Genomic DNA, 20,620 nt, shown 5'->3' on the forward strand with positions numbered 1-20,620 from the left:
GGACAGACACACTCATGCACACACTCACTCACACTACCCCTGTTATATTGTAATATTATCTATTATGCACATCAATATTTGCACTATTTTATTTTGCACATTTATTATTCATTTCATTAATTCATTATTTGTCTCATTTTTTCGTTGCACTGTCAGTGTCCCCTGGTTGTACTTCATGTTGCCCAGTTTGTCTGTGTCACACACGTGCACTTTATGTCAGTATGTAACGTTGTCTAATTGTTCAAACGTTCCATGTAGCACCAGGTTCCGGAGGAACGTTATTTCCTTTCACTACGCACCGTATAACATATAGCTGAAATTCCAATAAAGCTCAACTTCAACTTCAAAACTGATTACATTCAATTAAAAAAATCATATATGATGTGTATTCTAGAACACATTCTAGGGTGGTAGTAGACACACTCGCCTATGTACCAGAAGACCCAGGTTCAAACCCCACTTACTACCATTGTGTCCCTGAGCAAGACACTTAACCCTGAGTGTCTCCAGGGGGGGACTGTCCCTGTAACTACTGACTGTAAGTCGCTCTGGATAAGGGCGTCTGGAAAATGCTGTAAATGTAGTGTAAATAAATGCATTACTAGAAAAGGTGACTAATATACAACTTTCATTGATTAAAGTGACTAAAATTAAGACAGGCCGCCAGAAACCACTGATGTCATTTCCTGAGACAGCACAACTAATTTGACCACAGGACCACATTTTGACTGATTTTTAAAAATATTTTAATACATGAGACTCAAAATAGAATTATGAACACGTTGTTTATTTAGTACTTGGTATACCTGAGCACAGTAACAAATATTCATGTAAAGCAGATGATTTCATTGCAGAGCAGTTATGCGGCACTTTATTATTAAGAGGACATCAGTTTAGTTTTCTTTTCCCGCCCGGCAGAGGGAGCAGGCCAAAAGACAGAGACCAAAAAAAGTTCAATAAAAGTGTCATAAAACATAATTCATATCATTTCATATAAATACTATAACGTAGAAAATATTAAATTATTTAGTGGCCGATATTAGTCTGAGAACTTCTCCTGGTATAATTATGTCAGTGTTGACATGACAGTTACAGTAAAGATCCTTCTGCCATGATCTGTTAGGAACGTCCAGGGTTTGGAATGAAGGCATTTTTTTTTTTTTTTTACTCTCATTGTAAATCTTGTCAAAAACAAATGTAAAGCTTCATACGGAGTTACTTTCTTTCTATGGCTAGCAAAGGTTATATTCCCTCAGTGTACGTCGCTGTGGACGATAAACAGCAATGATGAAACATTTAAATTCTTACAACCTTATTCACAAACCTTTTTTTTTTTTAACTTTTGCCATTTGCTATGCGTTTTTGGCCTGTGCACTGTTTCTACGGCAACAGAGATTCAGGCGTAGAGGAAGGCCAGCTCCCAAAAGGATTTTGTTTGCGCTTGACCCCCAAGGTCCACCAGGTTGGGATGACTGACCACCACCTGCAGTTTGTCCCCCTCGCCCAAGAACAAGGTGATTTGGCTGTGAATGGTCTTCATCCACACGTCCGTGTTGGGGACGGTGTCCATGGCGGTCAGGATTGTCACGTTGCGCCCAGGCTGGTAACGGACCAACTGCTTCTTCACCTCGTTCTTCAGGACGATGAAGCTGTCTGGGTGGTCGAGGTGCGGCGTGCTTCGGTAGGTAATCTGCAGGTTGATGGCGTACAGGCCGCTCACCGGGATGATGACGGCACACTCGCTTTTGTTGTACATGTCGTGGGACCACTCCGATGATGGCAGGACGTTCCAAGGCAGAGGGCTGTTGCCGGGCAGCTTTGTGCCACTGGCCATCGCCACTAGAACAGAACAAGACGGCAGCAAGTTGTGAGCATGAAGGAAGAAACGTGAGGTCACTTGCATTGTGCAAGCGACATCACGTGACCCTCACTTCTGCTTCCTTGACCACATCAAAGGAATCGGCAGCTAATGAATTTACGTCAATACGCAGCGTATTTAAACCTCATTAACCTCATAATTCCTTTTAAGCGGTAATGGGTGTTGACCTCATGACCACCTCAACATCATTGTTCAGTTCTTCAGATCATTCTAGAACCCGTTTTGTCCTGCTGAAAGAGGACACCGCCATCAGGGACCACCGTTTAGGTAGGCGGTAAATTACAAAATCCACAGAACATTCACCAAAACCTCCAATCTTGGTGCTATTTTAATGAATCTGTGCCACCCAACTGGATCAGCAAGTTGGAGCATTTTATTTGGAGATGTTAGGACCTTCAAAGACCCCCACGTTACCTACAGAGACATGCTGTCACAGCTCTCACATCTCATAGAACATCTAGACCATCAGCCGACCGATGCTGGTCCCACAACCCGACCTCTGCCGAAAAAGCCCCAGTCTCCTGCTCCACGGCATTTGGACCAGGACCTGGCGCGGTCTCCTCGGCGTCTCCGTTTCAGCCCTTACCTGAGAGGCGGGCGAAGGGCTTGTGCTGATCTCCACCCGTCTGCCTGGTGCCAGGGAACTCCCGCTGCTCCTGATCTTCATGTGCACTTTGCACTTTAAAAGGAGAATATATATATATACATTTATAGCAGCCGCAATAATCACTACTTATTACAAACCGTGATAATGAAAAACCAGTAATAATTACCAGACTCCACGTTTAACACCTGCAAACAGAAGATATGAATTTAATAACTGTGCTTCTCAGCGAGCATCATATTTTCCTCCTGCAGCCATGCCTGGTCACTTTTGCACGCTTATTTGCTCTATTTGCACGTCTGCAACGCCCTGATCAGAACTTCAGATCTGCTCAAATCCCCATATTACCCAGCTGCATGTGCTCACTTGTCTCTTTCTTTACTGTACACAGGGACAGTGGTGGCAACCAATCACGACAAACAAGGCTGCAGGTTGCAGGTTCGAGTCCTGACCCGCCAGGGCACCACTGAGGTCTGGATCTGGTAAAAATATCAACTTTCTCCCAGGGCCCCAATTCACTTATTACAATTAAAATGGAGGATGTAATAACAGAAAGGTGGATATAATAAACTGCCCGGTTTTTAGGTGGGCGTGGTCCCCCAAAAGAGGAGACGAGAAGTGATGATGCTGCTGGTAATAAGGTTATTGTAGTAATATTTACCTCTCGCTGGGTTCGAACCAGCAGCAGCGCCAGCGTCGCGCCGGCCAGCAGCAGGAAGCCGCCGGCGACAAGCGACACGCACGCCCGGCGCTCCGCGGAGCCGCGCTGTGGTGGCGGGGGCTTCACCAGCGGCTGCTCGCACTGCACGTCCGTCAGCGCCGACATGTCGTCAGAATGCGCGCTCCCGGCGCGACGCCCCGCCTATTTATCGGCGCCGGTGGGAGGGGCCGAGACACGCGCCACCGTGGCGGAGCAGCATGCAGGCTGCTGAATGGTCCTACTGTGTTTAACCATCACCCTGCAGGGATTCGAACCGGCAACCCGCCAGGCCACCAGATGAGTACCTTGCATGTCTGGACTCATCATGGTCCAGACTCTGAGGACCCTTCATGGTCCAGACTCAGAGGACCCTTCATGGTCCAGACTCTGAGGACCCTTCATGGTCCAGACTCTGAGGACCCTTCATGGTCCAGACTCAGAGGACCCTCAACTGTATTTATCCATCACCCTGCAGGGATTCGAACCGGCAACACACCAGACCACCAGATGAGTACCTTGCATGTCTGGACTCATCATGGTCCAGACTCTGAGGACCCTCAACTGTATTTATCCATCACCCTGCAGGGATTCAAACCGGCAACACACCAGACCACCAGATGAGTACCTTGCATGTCTGGACTCATCATGGTCCAGACTCTGAGGACCCTTCATGGTCTAGACTCTGAGGACCTTTCATGGTCCAGACTCTGAGGACCCTTCATGGTCCAGACTCTGAGGACCCTTCATGGTCCAGACTCTGAGGACCCTTCATGGTCCAGACTCTGAGGACCCTCAGGTGTTCCAGGGTACACCGTGCTGGATATTATACCAGGAATGTTCCAGCAGCCCCTTCCATGCTTAGTTCTGGTGTTCTGGATTTGGCTCGTGTTGTCATGCTCGTTGCTCATTAAAAGAGGGTTAGTCTGCCTGTCCAGTTTCTGTCTGGTTTGGTATTGGTCACGTGACCCACGTCAGGTTGCCTCTGACGCCCCCTATTGGCCAGTACGTGCTCCAGGAAAAGAGACACTTCCTCAGAATGAACAGAATGGACCGTGTTTTATTGAATCGTGAATTCTGTACAAAGATACATGGTATCAACTCGTACGTTCACGCCCTGGAGGACGTCCAGTAAACTAGTGAAACCACCAACCGTCTGTACATCTTCATCATCTTATTTACAGAAACGCTCGCAGAGTCTATTTACAACAATGTCCTTCTTCTATTATGCTTCGTATGGTCAGAAGAAGACGCGATGGTCTTTCATGGCTGTAAACAGTCAGGTGATGGATCTCCTCCATCAGAGAAAGCCTGTACAGATTTCCGACCAGTCTGATCAGACCACATCCGAGCTACGGAGAGGAATGTGTCTCGCGGATAAAAAAAATTGGGACAGGACCAGAACACCGGAACAGCAATAAAAAAGTGTAAGTGTCTTCATCTCATGGAGGATAAGTAGAGGCCGTTTGGTACAGAGCTGTCAGTCTGGATGTTGATGGAGCTGAGAGGTGGTGAGAAGTTCGAGAACCTACACCATGACTGTAAAGTTCAGATGGTCAGTCCAGGTTCCTCCAAGGACATGGACAATGAATAAGGACGATAAAGTAAAATGGTGTCCTGCATGATATAAGGCCATGACCAGGTGGGCCTATCTGGCTGGATTCTTCACTCAAGACCTTGTAGACGTTGTTCCCTCTGCATGTTCAGCCAGGATCGTTCCTCAAGGTTCCTCGGTTTCTCACACCTTATACATGTTTGCCGAGGCGCTGAGTGCCAGTTGGCCATTGGTCGCCACCGGGCACTGCTCCTCCTCGAGGAGCCCTGAGGGATCAGCATTGGGGATGCTGTCATGGTAGCTGCTGAAGCTGATGTTGTCCTCCTTCAGCTCGATGGTCCAGAAGGGCGCGTTGAGCTTGCGGTTGCGGTACTCGCGGTAGGTGTAGACGGCGCCCACGAACCCCATCAGGAGCACCACCACCGCGATGATGACGGCCAGAAGGATCACATTGAACTGGGTCCAGGACACCACCGACAGGGCCGCCGCGGTGGAGTTGCGGGTGGGGCTTCCCAGGCTGGTGAGCAGGGCCCGCGTGGCCGGGGTGGAGCCGGCGCCGGTGGAGTTTCGGATGGTGGAGGACGTGGGCGGACCTGCCGGGCTCGTTCTCGCCTCCGCCGTGGTGGATGGAACCGGCCGCGCTGAGAAGAGAAGTTGACACAGGAGGACGCGGATTAGAACCAGCAGCCAGAACGGCGCCCGTGTTGTTCTAGCCGGTATCAGTATCGGTTTTGGTGCAGCCCACCTAATTCCTTCACAAGATGGCATGTTACTGTGGAAGCTGGAGGAGGAATGCCAGCGGAATTCCGACCGGTATGAGGCATGAATAAACACTAATTACACTGATGATCCGTTTCCCTCACTATCGAAAGAAAGAAGGTACGTGTGTGTGTCTTTCTGTTTATCTGTCTGTCTGTCTGTCTGTCTGTCTTACTGTCCTTTTCTCTGTCCATCTGTCTGTCTTTATGTCTGTCTGTCTGTCTTTCTGTCCTTCTCTCTGTCCACCTGTCTGTCTTTGTCTTTCTGTCCTTCTCTCTGTCTGTCTTTCTGTCCTTCTCTCTGTCCATCTGTCTGTCTTTGTCTTTCTGTCCTTTTCTCTGTCCATCTGTCTGTCTTTATGTCTGTCTGTCTGTCTTTCTGTCCTTCTCTTTGTCCATCTGTCTGTCTTTGTCTTTCTGTCCTTCTCTCTGTCCGTCCGTCTGTCTTTGTCTTTCTGTCCTTCTCTCTGTCCATCTGTCTGTCTTTGTCTTTCTGTCCTTCTCTCTGTCCATCTGTCTGTCTTTGTCTTTCTGTCCTTTTCTCTGTCCATCTGTCTGTCTTTATGTCTGTCTGTCTGTCTTTGTCTTTCTGTCCTTCTCTCTGTCTGTCCGTCTGTCTTTGTCTTTCTGTCCTTCTCTCTGTCCGTCTTTCTGTCCTTCTCTGTCCATCTGTCCTTTTCTCTGTCCATCTGTCTGTCTTTGTCTTTCTGTCCTTTTCTCTGTCCATCTGTCTGTCTTTATGTCTGTCTGTCTGTCTGTATTTCTGTCCTTCTCTCTGTCCATCTGTCTGTCCGTTTGTCTGTCTGTCTTTCTCTCTGTCCATCTGTCTGTCTTAATGTCTGTCCTTCTCTCTGTCCATCTGTCTGTCCGTTTGTCTGTCTGTCTGTCTCTCTGTCCATCTGTCTGTCTGTCTAGAACATCATCATGCAGGCACCTCCTGTTTCTGTCTGGTTACTTCGGTGAAGACGGACTCGATGTGACAATAGTGACACAAGTGTCCCACGCCGGGGGACCTACCCCTGAGGGTGCAGTTGTGCGTGCGGGCGTCGCCCGTGTACCCCGGGGCGCAGAGCTCGCAGTGCTGCCCGGCCGTGTGGTTGGCGCAGCTCAGGCAGCGGCCGCTGTCGGGGTGGCAGAGGCGCGGCGCTGAGCGAGGGTCGGCGTTGCCGTGGCACTCGCAGGGCGCACACGCCCCCCCGGAGCGGTGGAAGCCGTCGGCGCAGCGGGCGCAGGTGGCACCGGAGAAGCCCGCCTTACACTCGTCACACGCGGCGTTCCCACGGGGGTCTGTAGGGGTCACACACACACACACACACACACACACACACACACAGAGTCAAGTGTTCAGCCAGTCAAGTGACAAAGTGACAGTCAGTGTGGTGACAGCAGTTCATTTTTACAGGTGAGGGTAGTGGCCTAGCGGGTAACACACTCGCCTACAAACCAGAAGACCCAGGTTCAAACCCCACTTACTACCATCGTGTCCCTGAGCAGGACACTTAACCCTGAGTGTGTCCAGGGGGGGACTGTCCCTGTAACTACTGACTGTAAGGCGCTCTGGATAAGGGCGTCTGGTAAATGCCGTAAATGTAAAATGTAAATGTAGTTCCTGCCACTAGGTGGCGCCACAGTCCCAGCGCACGGCTCCATGGCAACGTGGCTACAGCTGATCCTGGATCGACGCCGGTGGAAACCACGCAGGCAGCCGAACTGACGGAATTCGGGTTTAACTAAGTGTGGAGACAAAGACATAGTTGGGAAGTGAACACTTTTATTACCGCTTTTATTACGGGACAGGTTGTACCGGACATGCGGTTTAATAGTGAATTTAGTTGTGAGCCGACCTCGGACTCGTGTGTGTTCTACAGAATCCAGGGTGGACGTGCTGCTGAAGATGAAGATCAGCCGGATTTAGCGTCCAAACCCTCCGCTCAGCCGGTCTACATCCAGACGGCACATTAAAAGCCATATTTTTATAAATATTGTAAATATATAATACAAGTGAACGGCCACGTCGTGCTGGGGATCAGGTCTAAAATATTCACGTTCCCAGTAGAAGCGCTGGGCTCACATGACCCTGCACCCCGAAATTAATACTACAAGGTACATACACGGTACATGCTCTTCATTTACAGGCTGTACAGTCATCCAAACACACACACACACACACACACCACATACTCACACATACACACACACACACCACATATACACACACTCATACACCACATACACACATACACACCACATACTCACACACATACACCACATACACACCACATACTCACACACATACACCACATACACACCACATACTCACACACATACACCACATACACACCACATACTCACACACACACCACATACACACACACATACACCACATAATCACACACCACATACTCACACACACACCACATATCCACACACACACACTCTCACACACACATACACACACAAATACACACCACATACTCACACACACACACACATTTCCAGCATTTACCAGACGCCCTTATCCAGAGCGACATACAACCAGTAGTTACAGGGACAGTCCCCCCCTGGACACACTCAGGGTTAAGTGTCCTGCTCAGGGACATGATGGTAGTAAGTGGGGTTTGAACCTGGGTCTTCTGGTTCGTAGGCGAGTGTGTTACCCGTTAGGTCACTACCACCCAATATATATATATATATGGGAAAAAATGGAAAAGTGAAGACAATGTTTACTTTCCCGTTTTATCTTGACAAAAATGTCCATTAGATGAACCTGCAGCCACCAGTGGGTCACACATGATGGTTGGTGTGCAGGTTGGACCAATTGCAGGGTTGCTTCTCCAACCAACTTACCCCCTCTCGCTCTCTCTCTTTGTCCCTCTCTGTCTCTCTTCCTCTCTCTGTCTTCCTCCCTCTGTCTCCGTCTCCCTCTCTCTGTGTCTCTGTCCATCTCTCTGTCTCTGTGTCCCTCTCTCTGTCCCTCTGTCCCTCTCTCTGTCTTCCTCCCTCTGTCTCCCTCTCTCTGTCTTTGTGTCCCTCCCTCTGTCCCTCTCTCTGTCTTCCTCCCTCTGTCTCCCTCTCTCTGTGTCTCTGTCCATCTCTCTGTCTCTGTGTCCCTCTCTCTGTCCCTCTGTCTCCCTCTCTCTGTCTCTGTGTCCCTCCCTCTGTCCCTCTGTCCCTCTCTCTGTCATCCTCCCTCTGTCTCCCTCTCTCTGTGTCTCTGTCCATCTCTCTGTCTCTGTGTCCCTCTCTCTGTCCCTCTGTCTCCCTCTCTCTGTCTCTGTGTCCCTCCCTCTGTCCCTCTGTCCCTCTCTCTGTCTCCCTCTCTCTGTCTCTGTGTCCCTCCCTCTGTCCCTCTCCATTACAGGTGTTTGTAATTGAGAGCCTGGCGACTCACCGACATGGCAGCTTCCGGAGGACGTGAGGTCTGAGCAGGGGCAGGGCGCGCAGGATTCGGTCGACCCCTCGCCAGGCCGCCGGTACGAGTTCGGAAGGCACTCCTCACACTTGGGGCCGTGGGTGTTACCCTGGCAGTCCAGACATCCGCCTGAGACAAACAGCAGAGGGCGTGACTCCGCCGCACCACATTTACATGTCCACATGGAACACTGACCGATTCATTTTGTCCCCAAAGAATAACGCTTCAGTTACACAACACGTTCATAGATGATCTTCATGACACCAAAGCAGAAAGTAGAACGACGGTGATCCAGGACCGTGAAGATCAGGAATAATCACGGTGAAGACCATGAATAGACTTCCTGTCAGGTCACTGTTCCTGTAGTGAATACGGGGGCGTCCCATCTTCCCAGCACTAGCACCCTGCACACGCGTCCCTAATAAGAACCACCAGGGGACCGTCCCCGCACTGACCTTCTATGGTACCAACCTGAATGTTGTCTGGCCCGAACCCTTTTCTGAGTCGTGGGGGACCCACCTGACTGGGGGTGGCAGCTGCTGGTGTGGTTGTTGCACTGGCACGGCTGGCACCCGGTGCTGCTGAAGCGGAAGAAGCCGGGGTGGCACTCGTCACACTTGGGGCCGTACACTCCGGTTTTACACGCACACGCGCCGGAGCTGCGGAGGAACACGCCCGTTATTCAGGAACGGAAAAAACGCCACAAATATTAAAAATTACATAGAAATTATGAAGTTTTTCCCACGTGGTGCTAGTAGACCCAGAAGACCCAGGTTCAAACCCCACTTACTACCATGGTGTCCCTGAGCAGGACACTTAACCCTGAGTGTCTCCAGGGGGGGACTGTCCCTGTAAATACTGACTATGAACCAGAAGACCCAGGTTCAAATCCCACTTACTACCATCGTGTCCCTGAGCAGGACACTTAACCCTGAGTGTCTCCAGGGGGGGACTGTCCCTGTAAATACTGACTATGAACCAGAAGACCCAGGTTCAAACCCCACTTACTACCATGGTGTCCCTGAGCAGGACACTTAACCCTGAGTGTCTCCAGGGGGGGACTGTCCCTGTAAATAATGACTATGAACCAGAAGACCCAGGTTCAAACCCCACTTACTACCATCGTGTCCCTGAGCAGGACACTTAACCCTGAGTGTCTCCAGGGGGGGACTGTCCCTGTAAATACTGACTATGAACCAGAAGACCCAGGTTCAAATCCCACTTACTACCATCGTGTCCCTGAGCAAGACACTTAACCCTGAGTGTCTCCAGGGGGGGACTGTCCCTGTAAATACTGACTGTGAACCAGAAGACCCGGGTTCAAACCCCACTTACTACCATGGTGTCCCTGAGCAGGACACTTAACCCTGAGTGTCTCCAGGGGGGGACTGTCCCTGTAAATACTGACTATGAACCAGAAGACCCAGGTTCAAACCCCACTTACTACCATGGTGTCCCTGAGCAGGACATTTAACCCTGAGTGTCTCCAGGGGGGGACTGTCCCTGTAAATACTGACTATGAACCAGAAGACCCAGGTTCAAACCCCACTTACTACCATGGTGTCCCTGAGCAGGACACTTAACCCTGAGTGTCTCCAGGGGGGGACTGTCCCTGTAAATACTGACTATGAACCAGAAGACCCAGGTTCAAATCCCACTTACTACCATCGTGTCCCTGAGCAAGACACTTAACCCTGAGTGTCTCCAGGGGGGGACTGTCCCTGTAACTACTGACTGTAAGTCGCTCTGGATAAGGGCGCCTGGTAAACGCCGTAAATGAACGTTGCTGTTTGAAATGGTACGTTCATTTGGATGTTAAAGATTAAAGACACGAATGTCCAGCTGGCATTTTGAGGTGAAGTGAAGGTCCAGGCCGCGAGGCGGTGTACACACCGCGCCCCCCGTACCATAAAAAGCCCCGTCCCACCCCCACCCGCCGCCGCGAATGATGGATAACCGAGGGAATGACGACACCCCGGGTCTTTAAAAAGGGACAGGACCTATACGACCGCTGCAGCTTCCACCAGAAACATCCCACCTCGTTTCACATCTCCATTCTTATAGCAATGTCCTCTGTTCCGACATTTCCCTGCTTTTGGCATGAAGGCAGATGGGGAGGGAGCGACTTTATTTCCTTACGAACATGTAGAAATTGTAACGTGACGCGTTATGCGCAACACTTTGCGGCTCCATCCATGCTGTATAGTGTTGGTTTCACGGTAACACGTTTTTGTGGTAAATCTGAACGCAGGCGGTGTGGGGTCTGCTTTACACAGACGCACCTTTTTTACACAATAGCACAACTGTAGAAGGTGACCGACGGTTTTCATGCCGTACTGATCCTGCCGTGGCAGCGGAACTGAGCATCAATTAGAAAAGGCGTGGCGGGCGCGTTCTTTATCCCCGGAGGACGTAGAGCTTCCACTAATCGATACGGCCCCCAATCTGAATATACAGTCTGGGTGTGTGTGTGTTGGTGTGTGTGTGTGTGTGTGTGTTTCCGGGGCTCTTCATCAAAAAGGAACGTGCAGCAGCTACAATCAAACATCAACACTGAATAAACTGCGCGTGTGTGTGTGTGTGTGTGTGTGTGTGTGTGTGCGTGCGTGTCTGCATGCACGGGCAACAACAACTGGTGACCATTTTGTGGTTAGCATGTACGTGCGTGTGCATGGACCCATGGACCCGTGTTGCCATGACGACAGTCTGGGAAGTGAGGCATGATGGGACAGGACGGTGACATACAACCCTCCCAGGCTTTCACTCACAAACACGAGGAGGCGGCGAGCGGCGGCTGCAGGATTCCGTGATGGAACGAATTTCACAAAATAATAATCCTTCGTCACACGGAAAAACCGTAGTAACAAGCACGGCTCCTCCTCCGTCATCCTGCAACTCCTGCCCCTAATTCACATGATCGTGCAGGACCGTCCTACATGTCAAGTTGCGTCTACCTGTCACTTGTTCGTGCTACAGATTAGATCTAAAAGGGTAAAATCCATCCTCCCACGACTAGATGTTGAGTAGACCGGCGGGCCGGGAGTCTTATATTCATGACAGCGCTGCATTTGCACTCTGTGTTGGGGACGCACGCAGGCTGAACGAATGGCGAGTCCACGCGAGACGAGAACGAGCATTACACAACGCCCTCCTGGCGAGGCGGGGAGCCTCATGAATCTTTCACCGTCCCGGGGGCGGGCCGGCTGCATGCTAACTAGGTCAGTGTTACACAACGGCCGGGCCCTCCTCCGCTGCCATGGCGATGCCGCCTGCGGTCGCCGCGGCAACCAAAGCTTCAGGAACTACTGCCGCGCTTCTCGACGGCCACGGATGGAATACTCGTATCAGGCGTGTTGAGTTGAACTGGCAAAGACGGTCGAGGCCGTGGATGTACAGATCCATCAGCATTCCACCCACACACTTCATTAAAGAGTGATTTTTAATACCTCCAGATTACATTATAATAAATTAATAAACCATAGCCCTGAATGGCTTCATATTTTCACATTGGTTTATACTTATATTTAAGATAATCTTATATGTATAATAACCTAAAACTTTTTCTAGTCAATTTTTTTTAAGACATATGTGTTGTGTCCTTGTCATATGAGCTTCACTGTGACTAATAATGGATCAATGAGGTCTCAGGTGTGTGTAAAAAGAAGCCCAGAACCCCACTAGAGCTTCACATCAACTGCAACTAGACCTCTGCAAACATGCCTCACGTTCACCCTGAGACTAAAGTGTTGATTATCAAGAGGCTGAAGACCAGATCCACTGCTGATGTGGCAGACACCTTCAATGTGTCTCAGCGTCAAGTACAGAGGATTAAAAAAAAAAAAGATTTGAAGAGACTGGGGACGTTTTTGACAAGCCCAGGAAGACCCCGCAAGGTAACTGCAAGACGAGAGGACCGTATGTTGGCTCGAAAATCCAAGGCCAGCCCATTTCCCACTGCAGCAGAGCTCCACGAGACCTGGTCACCTGAAGTCCCGGTGTCAACCAGAACAGTCTCGAAATGGTCTCCATGGTGGAATAAGTGGCCAGAAGCCACCACTAACAACCGTGAAAAACCATGTGGCATTTGCCAAGGCCCACGGCCTGCTAAAAGGATGGAAAAGTGGCAGAAGGTGGATTTTTCAGATGAATCTTCTGTTGAATTACACCACAGTCGGTGCAAATATTGCAGGAGACCTACTGGAGCTCGCATGGATCAGAGCTTCACCCAGAAAACACTGCGGTTTGGTGGTGGAAAAATCATGGTCTGGGGTTCCATCCAGTATGGGGGTGTGCGGGAGAGGCAACATCAACAAATCTGAGCTACCTTTTATATTTGCAGGAAATTTGTTCCGTTTCTGTACCGGCAAAAATACCAAAATTTGACCTTTCTGTCTTGATTAAATGATAAATCTTTTTTCAGTGAAACTAATTCATTTCAATGCAATAAACATCATTTGGTAGGTTTCAGCTTTTCATGTGAGTTATTTCTAACACCAATCGTCCTGAACACCTGACAAATCATCTATTACCACGAACGCCCAGCTCAACCACCAACGTCCTGAACACCGGACAAATCATCTATTACCAGCTCAACCACCACGTCCTGAACACCAGACAAATCATCTATTACCAGCTCAACCATCAACGTCCTGAACACCGGGCAAATCATCTATTACCACAAACGCCCAGCTCAACCACCAACGTCCTGAACACCGGACAAATCATCTATTACCAGCTCAACCATCAACGTCCTGAACACCGGGCAAATCATCTATTACCACAAACGCCCAGCTCAACCACCAACGTCCTGAACACCGGACAAATCATCTATTACCAGCTCAACCACCAACGTCCTGAACACCGGACAAATCATCTATTACCAGCTCAACCACAACCACAAATCATCTATTACCACGAACGCCCAGCTGAACCACCAACGTCCTGAACACCGGACAAATCATCTATTACCACGAACGCCCAGCTCAATCACAAATCATCTATTACCAACGTCCTGAACACCGGACAAATCATCTATTACCACGAACGCCCAGCTGAACCACCAACGTCCTGAACACCGGACAAATCGTCTATTACCAGCTCAACCTCCAATGTCCTGAACACCGGACAAATCGTCTATTACCAGCTCAACCTCCAATGTCCTGAACACCGGACAAATCATCTATTACCAGCTCAACCATCAACGTCCTGAACACCGGACAAATCGTCTATTACCAGCTCAACCTCCAATGTCCTGAACACCGGACAAATCGTCTATTACCAGCTCAACCTCCAATGTCCTGAACACCCGACAAATCATCTATTACCAGCTCAACCACCAACATCTGGAACACCGGACAAATCATCTATTACCAGCTCAACCACCAACGTCCTGAACACCGGACAAATCATCTATTACCACGAACGCCCAGCTCAATCACAAATCATCTATTACCAACGTCCTGAACACCGGACAAATCGTCTATTACCAGCTCAACCACAACCACAAATCATCTATTACCACGAACGCCCAGCTGAACCACCAACGTCCTGAACACCGGACAAATCATCTATTACCACGAACGCCCAGCTGAACCACCAACGTCCTGAACACCGGACAAATCGTCTATTACCAGCTCAACCTCCAATGTCCTGAACACCGGACAAATCGTCTATTACCAGCTCAACCTCCAATGTCCTGAACACCGGACAAATCATCTATTACCAGCTCAACCATCAACGTCCTGAACACCGGACAAATCGTCTATTACCAGCTCAACCTCCAATGTCCTGAACACCGGACAAATCGTCTATTACCAGCTCAACCTCCAATGTCCTGAACACCGGACAAATCATCTATTACCAGCTCAACCACCAACATCTGGAACACCGGACAAATCATCTATTACCAGCTCAACCACCAACGTCCTGAACACCGGACAAATCATCTATTACCACGAACGCCCAGCTCAACCACCACGTCCTGAACACCGGACAAATCATCTATTACCACGAACGCCCAGCTCAACCACCACGTCCTGAACACCGGACAAATCATCTATTACCAGCTCAACCATCAACGTCCTGAACACCGGACAAATCGTCTATTACCAGCTCAACCTCCAATGTCCTGAACACCGGACAAATCATCTATTACCAGCTCAACCACCAACATCTGGAACACCGGACAAATCATCTATTACCAGCTCAACCACCAACGTCCTGAACACCGGACAAATCATCTATTACCACGAACGCCCAGCTCAACCACCACGTCCTGAACACCGGACAAATCATCTATTACCACGAACGCCCAGCTGAACCACCAACGTCCTGAACACCGGACAAATCGTCTATTACCAGCTCAACCTCCAATGTCCTGAACACCGGACAAATCATCTATTACCAGCTCAACCATCAACGTCCTGAACACCGGACAAATCGTCTATTACCAGCTCAACCTCCAATGTCCTGAACACCGGACAAATCATCTATTACCAGCTCAACCACCAACATCTGGAACACCGGACAAATCATCTATTACCAGCTCAACCACCAACGTCCTGAACACCGGACAAATCATCTATTACCACGAACGCCCAGCTGAACCACCAACGTCCTGAACACCGGACAAATCGTCTATTACCAGCTCAACCTCCAATGTCCTGAACACCGGACAAATCATCTATTACCAGCTCAACCATCAACGTCCTGAACACCGGACAAATCATCTATTACCAGCTCAACCACCAACGTCCTGAACACCGGACAAATAATCTATTACCACGAACGCCCAGCTCAACCACCACGTCCTGAACACCGGACAAATCATCTATTACCACGAACGCCCAGCTCAACCACCACGTCCTGAACACCGGACAAATCATCTATTACCACGAACGCCCAGCTCAACCACCACGTCCTGAACACCGGACAAATCATCTATTACCACGAACGCCCAGCTCAACCACCAACGTCCTGAACACCGGACAAATCATCTATTACCACGCTATGCTTGGCTGTAAAACTACACACTACAGTGAGGGTCTGAGGTCTGGCTAATCAGATTTGCTACTTGGGGGAGAGAGCGGGTCTGAAAAGAGGGTCACGGCGATTCACCACTCTGTAGGAATTCTGCTTTCTTTGCAAAATGAAATATTAAAATACATTTACAGTGGTAACACATATGCATTTTGTTCACATGTCGTTATGTCAAGAATATGCCACAGACAAAAAAAAATGTCCTTCTCCTTTCCAACCAGGCAGAATTCAGCAGAAGTCCATATTTCTCCCAGCCTCTCATCCGTAATGTGTCACCATGGTGACATCATTGTCCCCTAGTCCCTGTTCGTTGGCATGTTGACGTGAACGAGCTTGCATCAGGTTTCCTGGAAGCTACATACTAATCAGCGATTCGATTCGATTGCGATTATCAGTGCCTCGATGTCGATTCATCACGATGCATGCCATAAATTTTCTACATGGGCTAAAATGAGCAGAAGAAATGTTTTAATTGTTCTCTTCCAAGATGGCTGCCTGTCACCACGAGTAACTTTTCAGAACAAAATGTCTAATTTCACTGCAGTGACGGAAGGTACAAAACTGACATTATTGTTCTACTGCAATACAAACCGACAGTGAATAAGTAAATGTCAGTTTTCAGTGTTTTATCAACTCAGTCACAGTCGTTTTCTTTTGAAAAAGGTTACAATCACTTTGAAGGAGAACAATACAAAGATTCCATTCAAGGCCTCGATTGTCAAGATTCAATTAAATAACATTTGTAATTGTAAACATTTGATGTAACTATAGACCTGGTTTGTAGAACAATCATTTATGTCTAATGCCTTTCTATTAACATTTATTATTAATGTTGCATTTCAAAACATTTATTCAAATATAAACAGTGAACAACAACCCTGACGTCATTAGAAACTGAGGTCCCCGGGTCATGTCTCACTTTCAAACAGCTGCTCATGTACGGAGGAGGTCGGTGGAGGCTCTGATGGCTTAATCCCCTGAAGATCGCCGTCATATCCAGACCCCCGGTGCATGAAAGCTTGTTAAAATTAGACCAACTCTTGCCTCATTTTGGAATGCATTATCAGATTGTGTGTTTTATTGTGCAAAATGTATTGTTTTGATGTATATTAAGAATTTTCGGGACAATGTCCTTGTCATTAAGGAACAAGCTTGCAACCACATGCAACCCCTGAAATGAAACCCCCCCGAAAGCACGACTGGTCTCTCACCGCCCTTTCCCCTCTCGCTGAAACCCGACCAGGCCCCACGTGCCCCGTGGCAATCAGCATCTTCACCTCGACACCTCGATTTCACGACCCTTAACCCCCATGGCGAGTCCCCGCCCCCACCGGAAGCAGCCACGCCCACGCTCAGTATGCCGGGGGAAATCTTCATAGCAAGGCCTGAAGGTGCCGAGATCAGGATCAAACCATGTGACTGCAGTACTGGACTGTGAGTGTGTGTGTCCAGGTAGCCCGAGGCGTCAGGTGACCCCGTGACCTCCGCATGTTGACTCTCTGTGTTTATGGCGCTGACTTCATTTACCAGCGTTTGGATATCAGCAGCAGCTCCTGTTTCAGACTGGCGCTGTTATTGCACCGTTAGGACTATGATATTGTGCCAATTATCACGTTTCTAGAATCTTCTTCAACCTGAATCAGTTCATGTAAGAATGGAATTAAAAAGCTACAGAAATGTATTAACTTGTTACGTATATTAAGACAGAAGCCTTTTATAAGCTATATAATAGGGATGTAATGATGCACCAAATGTGCGATTTATTCGCGAAATATTATAGAGTTTCAATTTTATCAAGATTGCAACAAAAACCGCATTTCATAATCTTGTACGATTGACCAGAGTTCCATGTTTGCATGATTACCATGATTCTCTTGAAAGTGACGTGATTGTCATTGTGAGATACTGCAGCACGGCACCCGCGTCCTCTGTATTTAACCGTCACCCTTGGTGAGCAGTGGGCACCATGACAGGCGCCCGGGGACCAGCGTGTGGGGACGGGACCTTCATCAAGGGGACCTCGGTGGCGCCTTGGCAGATCGGGATTCGAACTTTTCATCTGTGATTATCGGTAGGAATGTCTCCTTGCTGTGTCCCGCCCCCGCTATATAATAATGGCCGTGTTCCGTGTATTGTTAAAAGATCTGTTCTATCGCCCCTCACCTGTCACAGAACTGGTGCTCCGCCCCAAAGGAGTCGCAGCCGCAGGGCAGGCAGCCGCTGGTGCCGTTGGTGAAGTGCGCCTCCTCGCACTCCTCACACTGCAGGCCGGCGTAGCCCGGCAGGCAGGAGCACTGGCCGGTGGCCGGGTCACAGTCCTCGGGGTCCTGGACGCCCTCGCCGCTGCAGTTACACGGGAGTTCTGTAAAAGGACCCAGATTACGCGCCACAGATGTAGGTTATCAATGTAGGTTAAAAATGTCCATCAGATGTAAGACGTTTAAGCGCAGTAATAAACGGTGTAGATGGAGGGTGATGGAACTAAATCCACACATCCCTTCTGCATTTACGGCAGGGGGCGGGGCTTCTGCGGTCTACATATTGAAATAGCCGCTGCTCACAAGTACGGAGCTTTTGGCCACTTTACATTTAACATTTACGGCGTTTACCAGACGCCCTCATCCATCCTCATCATACAATCAGTAGTTACAGGGACAGTCTCCCTGGAGCAATTTAGGGTTAAGTGTCCTGCTCAGGAACACGATGGTAGTAAGTGGGATTTGAACCTGGGACTTCTGGTTCATAGGCGAGTGTGTTACCCGCTAGGCTACCCAGAAGACCCAGGTTCAAATCCCACTTACTACCATAGTGTCCCTGAGCAAGACAATTAACCCTGAGTGTCTCCACGGGGGGACTGTCCCTGTAACTACTGATTGTAAGTCACTCCAAAACTGGGTGGTAAATAGATTAAATATTACAGGGTTCCATTGTTCCAGGTTCCAACATATATTCAGTTATTCATGAGGCATGATCACGTCAGTAAAACAATGTCAGAAATATACTCAAATCCAACACATTTTACCGTGGTGAAAACCGCACAGCCCCAGATCCCTCTTTTGTTGTTTTTTTTTTTCAATCTGGTTTAACAAGATTAGTGTCTTCTGGTGAAAAATCAGCTCAGCGGCTTGATGGAGGCTTGATGGAGGCTTGATGGAGTTCCTGTGCATAAATCGTCGGGACGGTTCGGAGTTCAGTGAGTTTATGTTGAAAACAAAAAACGTTATACTGGAACCAGTCCACGCGCTGAGGTCACCTGCATCTCAGCAGGCCAGCCTTTTTAGGAAGACTACACAACCCATAATCCTCCATTACAACAGCATTACCCATAATCCATGAGCTCTAAGCAGCTTAAGAACCCCCTCCCCAGACTGACCGACAAAAACATAAATCTGTGCAAACGGGGTTAGGAGGAGATCTTTCCGGGGAGAGTCTGGGGTCACCGTTTACGATCAGCACCACAGGCCGGCCCTAATGCCCTTCACAGGTCAGAGGGCACCCAGGGTGACCAAGCCCGGTCCTTCAGGCTTCCATCCTCCTGATTCGGCTGGAGAGAGAGCTTGGGTCAACCGGGCAATTTTCTGCGCTGGGGTGTCATGATGCCACACAAGTCCTGCCTACCATTTTTACTTTCATTTTATTGCCCGGAGGGCCAGGGCAGTCATGATTAAAAAAACATGTTCTAATAAGATCTATTTGGAATGAAAATATTAGAATGAAATATGATGTGAAGGCACAGTATAACACCGTGCACCTTGCTGAGAGGTGCAGAGCTGTGGTTAACGCCTCCATCCATCCATCCATCCATCCATCCATGCGTGCAGAGGTTCTCAGGTGGCCTCACCTTGGAAGCTGTCCGTCGGCCCGGGGAAGGGGACATCGGTGGAGATGACGCGCGGCGCGATGAACAGGATGAGCTGCAGCGCCGGGGATGCGAACATCATGCAGGGCAGGCGGCGCATGTCCGCCTCAGCTCTCCATCAAGGGCTCTCCTCCTCCGCGTTCCAGGAAATAAAAAGATTAGCGACGGTGGTGTAAAAAGAAAAGATACTCCCGAGTGCGCCGGAGACGCGTCCTACTCCACCATGTCTGCGGAGGCCGACCTCTCTTTTCTGAATGGCCGCGGCGCCTCTGCAAGGTGTTTGGTCCGATTCCACCTCCCGTGACGGGGACCGGCGCGCTGAGTGACGGGCCGGCGGGCCAATCGCACTGGGGGGCGGGGCCGGTGCGCTGAGTGACGGGAACCTGGACCAATCGCACAGGAGGGCGGGGCCGACGCACTGGCGTCTGATTTGCCAATCGGCATGTGTCAGGCTGGTCACAGTGGTTCCTTATTTCTTTATTTATCTCCCCTGCAACATGGCACAAGATCGAGTGTTGGAATAATGTTGGGAAGTGTATCCCACCACTGGCAACTGAGATAAAAATTACAAGAAAACGTTAGAAAATGCTTCGAACAAACATTTTATAGTCTGCAGTAGCTATTTCATATTGTATATTATTGTATATGAAATGGTATGTTGTTACATTCCACTTCTGCCAGTCACTTTTGATTTATTTCTTTTCGAATATCAACGAAATTATGTCCTGTCCTGTATATATATATATATATATAGATAGATAGATAGATAGATAGATAGATAGATAGATAGATAGATAGATAGATAGATAGATAGATAG

General features: G+C 49.1%; 2 protein-coding genes across 2 annotated transcripts; both read right to left on the minus strand.

Annotated features, from left to right (window-relative positions):
- Positions 1 to 766: 766 nt before the first annotated feature.
- On the minus strand, positions 767 to 4,070 carry LOC114773291 (uncharacterized). Its single transcript, XM_028965816.1, has 4 exons — positions 3,145 to 4,070; positions 2,653 to 2,671; positions 2,466 to 2,558; positions 767 to 1,839 (listed from the first exon to the last, which is right to left on the minus strand). Exons 1-4 carry the CDS (start codon positions 3,307 to 3,309, stop codon positions 1,397 to 1,399), a joined length of 720 nt encoding a protein of 239 aa, XP_028821649.1. The 5' UTR covers positions 3,310 to 4,070; the 3' UTR covers positions 767 to 1,396.
- A 150-nt stretch (positions 4,071 to 4,220) lies between these two features.
- LOC114773290 (multiple epidermal growth factor-like domains protein 9) lies at positions 4,221 to 20,273 on the minus strand. Its single transcript, XM_028965815.1, has 6 exons — positions 19,785 to 20,273; positions 18,107 to 18,305; positions 9,425 to 9,564; positions 8,885 to 9,034; positions 6,511 to 6,780; positions 4,221 to 5,376 (listed from the first exon to the last, which is right to left on the minus strand). Exons 1-6 carry the CDS (start codon positions 19,900 to 19,902, stop codon positions 4,919 to 4,921), a joined length of 1,335 nt encoding a protein of 444 aa, XP_028821648.1. The 5' UTR covers positions 19,903 to 20,273; the 3' UTR covers positions 4,221 to 4,918.
- Between the last annotated feature and the right edge of the window lie 347 nt (positions 20,274 to 20,620).

This window comes from Denticeps clupeoides, unplaced genomic scaffold (genome assembly GCF_900700375.1).
Source record: "Denticeps clupeoides unplaced genomic scaffold, fDenClu1.1, whole genome shotgun sequence".
NCBI classification, from domain to species: domain Eukaryota; kingdom Metazoa; phylum Chordata; class Actinopteri; order Clupeiformes; family Denticipitidae; genus Denticeps; species Denticeps clupeoides.

Coding starts and splice junctions, on each gene's coding strand:
- LOC114773291 (XM_028965816.1), bottom strand. CDS start 3,309: ATGTCGGCGCTGACGGACGTGCAGTGCGAGCAGCCGCTGGTGAAGCCC. Junction 1,840..2,465: donor GCCCTTCGCCCGCCTCTCAG/GTAAGGGCTGAA, acceptor GTTCTGTTCTAG/TGGCGATGGCCAGTGGCACA.
- LOC114773290 (XM_028965815.1), bottom strand. CDS start 19,902: ATGCGCCGCCTGCCCTGCATGATGTTCGCATCCCCGGCGCTGCAGCTC. Junction 18,306..19,784: donor GCCGACGGACAGCTTCCAAG/GTGAGGCCACCT, acceptor GTCCTTTTACAG/AACTCCCGTGTAACTGCAGC. Junction 5,377..6,510: donor GCACAACTGCACCCTCAGGG/GTAGGTCCCCCG, acceptor TTCTCTTCTCAG/CGCGGCCGGTTCCATCCACC.